The following is an 11285-nucleotide window of genomic DNA, read 5'->3' as shown; positions in this document are numbered from 1 at the left end:
GTTGTGTTGTTATTATGTGCTGTCAAGTCGCCTGTGATGCACAGAGACCCTAGTCTATACCAAATTAGGATATAACTTTATCTGTGTAGACTATATTATGCCAATTGATGTTGATGCTCTCTTGACTATGATCCAAATGTCCTAACACAAACAACTCACTCCCTTAAGATGATTGTTATGGCCAAGAAGTGCACAATTTTGTCACCTTTCAGCTCTGCCAAAATATCTATGTGCATATTATTTTGTTTCAGCTCTGTCAAAATATATACATGGATCCTTAGTTTAAAAAAAGTAAGGGTCTCTAGGAGCATTTTATGGATTTATTAAATCTGGCAGAATAATAAAAAGTTTTTGTCACTTTTCTATTAAAAAAATGGATCTATCTATTTAGAGCATATAACATTATAAAGGGAAGCTTTGGTGGTATAGTCCAAGCAGAGTTTCACTGCCCACCCAGAGGGGACAAGACTCTTTAGCAGTTCAAAACCACCAGTGGCTCCTCAGAAGAAAGATAGTGGATGTATTCCTGTGCAATCTAAAACCCACTGTAAGATTTGAAAACATGCTGGACGGTAAGCTATGAGGAAGTTTTGACTTGACAGCTCTGAGTTTTAATTTACTAATATAAACATAGAAGTATCATCCTTTGTCTATATCTGTTCATCTTTCTTTTCTGTCTTTAAATTTATTTACTGACTTTTACTCCCCACTCTTCCTTTTCACTCCTGGTATCAACTATGAATCTTTCTATATATAAGTCTTTCTTTAGTAACCATCTTATCTATTATTTGTCATTTTGAGACTGACTTTTTTACTCAGCATATCTCCTCCACATTTGGGATCAGGATGAGATTTGTATCAGGCTATGACTTTAATATTAAGATTGGAAATATTTTAATGTTTTCTATATTTTCCTCTGCCAGACTACTACTATATTGTGACAGTAATTTGATAATCAAAACCTATTCTGAAAGTTAAACACTTTAGAAAAAAAATTAAAGCCTTAAAAATAAAATTAAGTCCCTTTTAAAGAGATATTACTTTTTAACTCTGGAACAAAAGCTAGGCACAGAAAAAGCACAAATGTTTACCTGAGTCTGACAATTAGACATAGAATCAGAGAATCCAAGTAACTCACTGTCACCCAAGAATCGTTTCCTAATTTTCTTGAAAGACTAACTTTATTTGACCCTAGAAATGAAAACACTTAAGCATATTTTTAAAAGTCTCTTTTTTTTTTCTTTTGCATAAAACTTAAATAACATTTTAAAAGGACAAGATATGACTCAGTTTTAAGTGAAGAGTGACAAATTATTCAATCACTGACTGATAATGTGTCAGTCTATCCCAGTTATCAATTAACAAGCTGCTGATTAGAAAAACTTACCTTTATCCACTGCCTGAAGTCATTATTAATTGAATTCAACATATCTTCTTGAGTAGAAGGTAAATTCTTTTGTCCCCTGAAAAGAAATAAATTACAAGACTATTCATAAGAAACAAAGTAGGACTAAGTTTAGAAGGCCTAGCTCATGTTATAAAAAGGCTAACAAGTACAGCCAGAAATACACAACCAGGAGAGGATAAAATTGATGAATGGGACCTTCTAAAGATTAAATCACTGTGTGTGTCAAAACATTTTCCAAGAGAATGAAAAGAAAATCTATTTACTGGGAAAAAATATTTGACAATACCATCTCAGACAAGGGTCTCATAATAAAAGTTTACAGAATCCTACAGGGCCATAGGGTTCTCTCCATAGGATCCTGCAGGAGACTCAATGGCACATAACAACAATAACATACTACAACAGGTTTGGAAGCAAAAGTGGCATCCACTTCCTAAATAACATGTCTCCGGAACCACTATGGACTTTAAAAATGTCGATAGTTGTAGAGGGGCTTCAGGCCTTTTGTTCATAGGGTCACTATGAGTTGTGCTTGACTCAAAGGCAATCAACAATAACAACACTGAGCCTCCATAAAAAAAAAAGACTGATAACCCAATTATAAAATGTACAAAAGACATGGAAAGACCTTTCACGGAGAAGGTATTTGGGTGGGCAATAGACACATGAAGAAATGCTCAAAATCAGTGGCAATAAGAGATGCAAATCAAAACCACAATGAGATAGATACCATCTCACCCCAGCAGCAGTGACAAAGTTTAACAGGACAGCAAGTTAATAATTGTTGGAAAGGATATATAGTTATAGAGGAAATCTTATACATTGTTGGTGGGATTGTACAATGCTACAAGCACTCTGGAAGGCAGTTTGGTGTTTTCTCAAAAAGCTAAACATAGAAATTCCATATGATCCAGCTATTCCAGTGCTTGGAATATACCCCAAGAAATTAGAAATGAGACATAAATGGAGACTTGTACACCAATGTTCATAGCAGTGTTACTCACCATCACAAAGTCATGGAAACAGTCTAAATGTCCAACCACAATCTAGTGGATTGAGAAATTGTGATACATTCACATGATGGAATACTCCACAGTATGCAGGGGCAATGATTTTGGAAAATACTACATAACTTGGGAGGGACTGGAGAGCATTATGCTAAGTGAACTCATTTCCATAAGGACAAATACCACATAAAACCATTATTGTAGAAACAGAAAGATAACTAGTAAAATAGGTATGATTACTAAGGCGGGGAGAGTAGGAGCAGAGGGGTGAGGATTAGCAGGGGGTAATCATAGGGTTGCACAATTTGATGGGTAGAGGGAGGTGTGGGTAAATATGGTGTGAAAAATAATGTATACAAACTTTGTAAGCAAACCAATACAAAATAAAAATTTATTTTAAAAAAGCAATCACAAGTACATAAAATAACTAATAATCATTTTTATGTTCTCCTGTGATTTTTAAGATATTAACCCTTAAGTTTATAAACTTCAACCATAAACAGATTTGAACATATACGCTATTGTCATAAGCCATGACAGTCCTGAAAACATGGTCTTGAGGCAACTGGTGTTCAAAGCTAGATCATCATAAAATTATTTCTGTCGGATGCACCCACCAAAACAGTATTAAAAAGAAAAGAAGCTTAATAAGAAATTAAGCTTCAAGATTCAGGTCAGTAACTCCATATTGTATTAAGAAAGTTTATTTTCTTTGAAGTTTCAGTGAAATTTCTGATGAAATAAAAATGCAGAAAGGAGAGAAGAAGAGTACTACTGCTCCCTGTGTTTTATTCCCAGCTAAGAGTCAACAAACAGTAGAAAGAAGCACATGTCAGCAAGGGCAGAGCTCTGGGGCTACCATCTAGTATCAGAGCTGGCCCCAGCCCTCATATAGGGTAGTGTTTTCTGGGTCTTAGGCTGTCCTGATGAGCCAGCAGGGAGGAAAGTGCCTCATAGGCCACTGTGAGTCCACTTAACTTTCCAGTAACCCTATGAGTCCTCCCTGCCCCTACCTGTCCATTCACTACTGAGAACTAGCCAGCAGAGAGGGAAGACCCTGCTGTTCACCTGGGAGTCTGTGCTGCCCATGTAGGGGTTAAGTTGACCAAAGCAGGAGCTGCCTGGGTCAAAGACAAAACAAGTCCCTTGCTCTGGGACAGCCTACTCTTAAAGATGTAGTTTGGAAACAGGGAAGGTCAGCAATGAGAGAAGAAACAGTAAAAAATATCTTGGAATCCAGTTAATATATGTTACTGCTTATGTAATGGAAAAACTTCTCAATAAAAACTATGAGGTTCACAGGTTGTGAGCACACTCAACCATGAATTCCTCTCTCCTTACCTCTTGACTAAAGAAAATTTTAAGTAGTTTGTTTATACTGGGGCACTTTCCTGTTGGTAAAAGAAAGTACATCAGCTGTAGCCAGCAGAGAGGGGAGTGCAATGTGAGCCAGCCCAGACCAGCCATCAGTGAGGAAAGTACACTGGAAGGGAACACCACCCACCCACCAAAACACTGGGAAGAAATGGGCCTGGGCAGCATTCCTGGGGCCTCCCCAGTCTTCCAGGGGCTTTGTCTGTTTAAGGGGAAACAACTCCTCCCTCATCCAGCCACAAGAGAGGATGCAGGTACATCTAAGCCATAAGATTTGGGGAAGAAAGTATCCTGGGAAGCATTCTTGGCATTTTGTAAGCTTGTCAGAGGTTATATTTCCTAAGGCAGAAATGATTTCACTCATCCAGCTTCAGCAAGGCAAAGGTACACAGAGAGCACTGAAAACTGACCAACAGAGACTTAGTGAGAAAAGTGTCCTGGTGAGCATTCTGGGGATGTTCCCAGCTCTATAGATGGTTTGTCTGTTTGGGGAAATAGCCCCTCCCATCCAGCCTTAGGTGAGGACACAGGTTAAAGGGGCCAATTTTGCTTACTCACTGGGGAAACTTCCCCCTCCCATCAAACTACAGGACAGGAGTGACATATCATAGCTGGATAAAGAGACTCCGGCTCCCTCTGCCTCCAAGGACAGCCAGAAGAAAAGTGTGCACAGGAAATGGTGAACAGAACCATCCAAAGGTGACCGGCAAAGAAGATAGCCACTGGCAAACAGAATCAAGAGGCAACATTTAGGAACTGCAACTCTACCAATAATATTGTAAAGATAAGGAACTGAAACCGAAAACGGCAAGGATGGGCATATTTCAATGTTGATTAATTCATAAAAGATAATGAATGGGAATGATTGTATGAAACACAATGTGAAGGAAGGATAGTGTGAAATACAATGAATGTGAACTTTGTAAAGAACTACCTACACAGACACAACAGAAAGTGCCATAACAAGAGGAACTTCATCTAATATCAAGGAAGCAGGAGGCAAGGTCAAACATTATGAAAACAAACAAATAAAAACACCCCAAACAAGCCTTTTCCTAAAAAAGCAGACCAAATCACAGACCCAGTGTATATCCCAATGACAGGAAGGTAGAAGAAATATACTGAGGTGGAGTTCCAAGAACTGGTACTAAGAGCTGCAAATGGTGGAACAAAGACTTGAAACCATAAATAAACAGGTACAAAAATTTTAAAAGACGTGACCATACAGAGAGGATACAACCATAACAGTACATTAAGCAACAGAAAAGCATGAAAGTTCAATCTTGAATATCAAGACAAGACAGATAATGCAGAAATTTTCAATATACGGAAGGCACAGAAAAGAAGAAATGAACTGACAATCAGTGAGTTAGAAGACAAGAGCCTCAACGATAATGTACAAGAATAAAAACCAAAGATAAGACAGAAGGAAAATTAAGAAAACATCAGAATTATGTGGGATGACATCAAACAAAAAACATACGCATGATTGGAATTCCTAACCAGGGAGGCAGGAGGGGAAAGAAAAGCACTGATAAAACTGTGGAAGAGATAATAGAGGAAAACTTTATAGTTACTATAACAACAACAACAAAAAAACCCAAAAAACACACAAAAAACCAAACCAACCAAAACCACATTCAAGAAGATGAGAGTGAACTTCAAACAGACTAGACAAACATCAAGAAACATAGAGACATAATAAAATTCTTAAAAATCAAAGACGAGGATAGAATACTAAAAGCAGCAGTAGAAAAAGAATTTTAAAAAAAGAACCCAACAAAGAATCAGTCCCCTACAAAGAAGAACCAATTAGATTAAACTCTAACTTCTCAACAGAAATTATCTGAGAAAGAATTAAATGGGATAGCATTTACAGAAGGCTGAAAGAAAACAATTGCCAACCCTGGATCCTGTACTCTGCAAAGCTGTCCATCAAATATAAAGAAAATATATAGTCATTTGCAGAAAAGCAAAAATACATGGAATTCATGGAAATAAGATCAACTCTACAAGAGAGACTAAGGGAAATCATTCCTTCATATAGAAACAGCAGAGGAAGGTGGACGGACTAAAGTAACCAGCAACAAGAGAAAGACAAATGCAGCAAAATGGCAAAGTGGCAGGATACAAGATCAACATACAAAAATCAGTTGGATTTCTCTACAGTGACAAAGAGAATGCAGAGCTGGAGAAAAACAATACCCTTCACAATAGTTAATCACAAGATTAAATACTTGGGAGTAAATCTAGCCAGAAGCACAAAGGATCAAGTAAAAGAAAATTACAAAACATTACTACAGGAAACAAAAAGAGACCTGGAGAAATGGAAGAATATTTCTTGCTCATAGATAGGAAGACTCAATAATGTGAAATATTGTGCAATACTACCAAAGGCAATTTACAGATTCAATGCAATCCCAATACAAATACCAATTCCATTCTTCAACGAGATGAAAAGGAAATCTCCAGGTTTCATTTGGAATGGAAAGAGGCCCCGAATAAGCAAAGCACTCCTTAAAAAGAGAAACAAGGAGGCATCTCTGATTTCAAATCCTACTACATAGCCCTGGTGGTCGAGACAGCATGGTACTGGTACAATGACAGACACACATATTAATGGAATAGAATTGAGAATCCAGAAATCAGCCTCTCTACCTATAGTCAACTGATTTTTGAAAAGGAGATGAAATCAGTTAAGTGGAGAAATGACAGTCTTTTGTATTTTTTAATTTTTTTCTACTAGTTTATTTATAAAATTCAAATACAAATTTAACAATTTTGTTGACAAAATTGGAAAATATCTGCATAAAACTCAAGCAAGATCCACACCTCACCCCATACACAAAAACCAACTCAAAGTGGATCATGAATTTAGGACTAAAACCAAGGACTATAAAAACTTCATTAAAGAAAAGCTTGGAAGAACTCTAGAAGTCCTAATCCACAAGATAAACAGTCTTCCAAGCATCCTGAAAAATCTACAACCAGGAGAGGATAAAATAAATGAATGGGACCTTCTAAGAATCAAATCCCAGTGCACATCCAAAAACTTTTCCAACAAGGTAAAAAGGGAAATCACAGACTGGGGGAAAAAATTTGGTAATGACATGTCAGATAAGGGACCGATATCTAAAATTTATAAAATACTCGAGCACCCCACAAGGTAAAGGTAAATAACTCAATTGAAAAATGAGCACAGGATATAAACACTTCACCAAAGAAGACATTCAGATGGTAAACAAACACATGAAGAAATGTTCAAAATCCCTAGATCTGAGAGAGAGGTAAATCAAAACAGCCATGAGATATCATCTCACCCCAATAAGAACAGCAAAATTTAACAGAACAATAAACAACAAATGTTGGCAAGGTTGTGAAAAAACTGGAATATTTTTTCTCCGTTGGTGGGAGTGTAAAAATGGTGCAACCACTATGGAAGCCTGTATGGTGCTTTCTCAAAAAGTTGCAAATAGAAATAGCATTTGACTCAACAATTCCACTACTGGGGATATACCTCAAAGAAACCATAACTGCCACCCAAGCAGATATATATGCATACCCATGTTTATCAAAGCTTTGTTCAAAATAGCAGAGTCGCCCATCAACAAATGAATGGATAGAGAAGCTGTGGCATATTCACATAATGAAATATTATGCTTTATTGAAAAACAAGGAACTCATGAAATATTATACAAAATGGGTGACCCTGGAGGACATTATGCATAGTGCCACTGTTGTAAAACAGGACTGACATAGGGGTTTGGGGGAGACTAAGAAAGGGGATAAACAATGTTTACTGCATAGAAACAGATGAGGGAGAGAACTGTTTAAAAGGGATATATGATTAGGTATTATTGTCATGACAGGAGTCCAGAATGAAGGCTGCATAGTGGAGTGGATTTGGGGGAAGGGATTGTATAAAAAGGAAAGATTTTTTTTCTTTTACTTTTCAAAGACAAAAGCAAACTGGGGTGGGGGGGAGGGATGGTGCAACAATGAATGAACGGAAAGGCAAAGTCTTTGTAAACTGTCATTAAAATTAATAATAAAAAATAAAACGGCAATGATAACACCAGGCCTGTCAATAATCACTAATTAAAAGGCAGAAAATAGCATTTGAGGGAGCTCTGGTGGCCTAGTGGCAAGAAGCTGAACTGCAATCCCAGAGGTACACGGTTCGAGTCCACCAGATGCTCTGCAGGAGAAGGAGGGGAAGTCTCCTCCTGTACCAGTCAGATTTGATTTGACGGTACATGCACAAAAAATAATAAAAATTAAAAAAAATTTTTTTAAGTAGCATTTGAATTTTTTTACAACAAAAAATGGCTTAAATGCACTAATTAAAACTAGTAGAAAGATGGATAAAAAACCCCAGAGCTCATCAATATGCTGCCTACAAGAGACACATTTAAGAAGGAAGGAGAAAGCTAGTTTAAAAAAAAATCAAAGGATGGAAAAAATATACAAGCAAATGGCATTCACAATGGCAATACTAAACTCCAGTATAATAAACTTCAGGATGAAAATCACCATAAGAGATAAGGAAGGACACTTTAATGATTAAAGGCAAAATAGATCAAGAGGACATATGCTTAGCTAACATCCAGGCATGCAATGACAGACCTGCAAGATACATAAAACAATAGCAAAGAAGACTTGAAGGAAGAAACAAACTGTATCACAACAGTAATAGGAGACATCAACACACCACTCTCAACAAAAGACAAGACAAAACAAAAGAAACTCAACAAAGACACAGAAGAACTAAGCTATACAATCAGTCACCTCCACCTCAGATGTACTCAGGGTACTTCACCCAACAAAAATGCAATTTACTTTCTTCTCAAACACACATGGTACATTCTCCAGGATTGACGGCATATTAAGGACACAAAATAAGCCTCAGTGAATTAAAAAACACTGAAATAATACAAGGCATATTTCCTGACTACGATGCCATAAAACTAGAAATTAACAAGAGTATAGAAGAAAAAATAACACTCAGTAGAAGTCAAATAAAACTTGTTTGAGCATTATTGTATTACAGAAGAAACAAAATATTAAGTTAAAGTCCTTAAAAAATGAAAATTCATATACATCACATTAAAACCTCTGGCATTCAGCTAAGGCAGCCCTCAGTGGTAAGTTAATAGGAATAAAGCAAAAACATAAAAAAAGAAGGAACAAAATTAACTACTTAACATCTCCAGCAAATAGAAAAGAAACAACAAGTTAATCCCACAGCCTCTAAAAGAAAGGAAATTCTAAAGACAAGGGCTAAAAGCAGTGAGATAGAAAACAGAAATAGAATTTAAATTATCAGTAAAACCAGGAGCTGGTTCTTGAAAATAATTAATAAAATAGATTAACCATTAGCAAACTTCTCAAAAAGGAAATGAAAGAATAGACACAAATAATTTGAATAACAAATGAAAGAGGTGATAATACAGAAGAACCAGCTGAAATTATATCGATAATATCAGAATATTATAAAAAGCTATACTCTGATAAATTTGAAAAACTAGAAGAAATGGACAAATCCTAGAAACTCACACTCTATCCACATTGACAGAGACAGAAATGAAACACTTAAACAGACCCATCACAATAGAACAAACTGAGCAGGTCATAAGAAAAAGTCTGGGCCCAGACAGCTTCATGTACGAATTCTACCAAAATTTCAGAGACAAACTATCATAAGTTTTACTTAAATTATTTTTTTAAATAGCAAAAGAAGGAACATTTCCAGAGTCATTTTATGAAGCATCACCCTAATATCAAAACCAAGCAGAGACATCACTAAAAAAGAAAACTAAGACCAATATGTTTTCTGAATACTGATGCAAATGTTTTTAATTTTATTTTATTATTTATTTTTTGTTGTGTGTGTACCATCAAATCAGATCTAACTGGTACAGGAGGAGATTGTCGTCCCTCCTTTTCCAGAAAAGCATCTGGTGGATTCTAATTACGCACCTTTGGGATTGCAATGCAGCTTCTTGCCAGTAAGCTACCAGAGCTCACCTGATGCAAAACTTTTAAACAAAATCCTAGCCAACAGAATCCAACAATACATTAAAAAAATTCATCATACCAAGTGATAGTCATAACAGTAATGCAGTGATGGTTCAACATAAGAAAAACAATTAATGTAATTCATCACATTCACAAAGCATGCTCCTATCAATTGATACAGAAAAGGCCTTGAACAAAATCCAACATTCCTTCCTACTTAAAACACTCAGTAAAACAGAAATAGAAGGGAATTTACTCAACATAGCCGAAAGTATACATGCGAAATCAAAACCCAACATTATTCTCAACAGAAAAACTAAAAGGAGTCCCCTTGTGAAGAGGGACCAAGTAAAGAAGCCCACTATCACCAATACTATTTAACATTGTATTGAAAATTCTAGCTAGGTCAATAAGGCAAAAGAAGGAAATAACAGATATCCAAATTGGTAAAGAGATGGTGAAAAGGTCACTGTATGCAGATGATATGATAGTGTACATAAAAAACTCCAAAGAATAGAGTAGACCAAAACCAATTTAAAAGAGTGCAGGTTGCAAGACCAATGTACAGAATTCAGTTAGCTTTCAATATAGCAAAAAAGAAAGTACAGAAAAGAAACTAGAAAACAATAACATTTACAATAGCCAACCACAAGATTAAATATTTAGGAAGGAGTAAAGCTAACTAGAGACACAAAGACCTTTAGAAGGAAAACTATACAACACTACTAAAAGAAACAAAGAGACTTAATGGAAGAATATTCTCTGTTCATGGATAGGAATAGTGAATGTTAAAAAAATTACAATCCTACCAAAAGCAATCTATAGGTTCAGTATAATCTTAATACAGATACCAAATACATCTTCAAGGAGACAAGAAAAAGAAATTTCCAGTTTGATTTGGAAAGGAAAGGGACTCAGAATGAGCACAGCTCTTCTGAAAAACAAAAATTAAGTAGGAGTCATTTCACTCAATGATCTCAAAACCTATGATAGATTTAGCAATCAAAACAGCATTATTTTAATAAAAGGACAAAGATAAGTTGATGTTATGTGCTGTCAAGTTGCCTGTGACTCGTAATAACCCTATGTACAACAGCTCTGAACCTTGCTATATCCTGAGCCAACCTTATGGCTTTGACACACCTAGCCCCATTACCCCCAGTCACTAAGTCACTCCATCTCATCAAAGGTCCTCCTCTCTTGTGCTGTCCCTCCACCCTCTCAAGCATAATGTCCCTCTCAAAGGACTGGTCCCTCCTTGCAACATGCCCAAAGTATGTCAGATGGAGCTTCAGAATCCTTGCCTCCAAGGTCAATGGAATACAATCAAGATCCCAGAAATGGACCCATCTATCTACCTGTCATTACCCACTTACTTCCCTGTTAACACAGATGTTGCCCTGGATGTGCTCACCAAGTTGTGCCAAGAAATCTGGAGAACAACCACTTGGCCAACTGACTGGAAGAGATCTATATTT

General features: G+C 36.4%; 1 protein-coding gene across 1 annotated transcript in view; it reads right to left on the bottom strand.

Annotated features, from left to right (window-relative positions):
* The window catches only part of AXDND1 (axonemal dynein light chain domain containing 1), a 245076-nt gene that overhangs the window by 116938 nt on the left and 116853 nt on the right, over positions 1 to 11285 (bottom strand). Inside the window, exon 15 of the mRNA XM_006887769.1 lies at positions 1388 to 1458. Coding sequence (XP_006887831.1) covers positions 1388 to 1458 — 71 coding nt within the window. The remainder of the gene's footprint in view (positions 1 to 1387; positions 1459 to 11285) is intronic.

Source organism: Elephantulus edwardii, unplaced genomic scaffold, assembly GCF_000299155.1.
Source record: "Elephantulus edwardii isolate Elephantulus edwardi_28Jun2011 unplaced genomic scaffold, EleEdw1.0 scaffold00061, whole genome shotgun sequence".
In the NCBI taxonomy this organism is placed as follows: domain Eukaryota; kingdom Metazoa; phylum Chordata; class Mammalia; order Macroscelidea; family Macroscelididae; genus Elephantulus; species Elephantulus edwardii.
The sequence above is the reverse complement of the archived record's forward strand: the minus strand, read 5'-3'. Positions and strand labels throughout refer to the sequence as shown.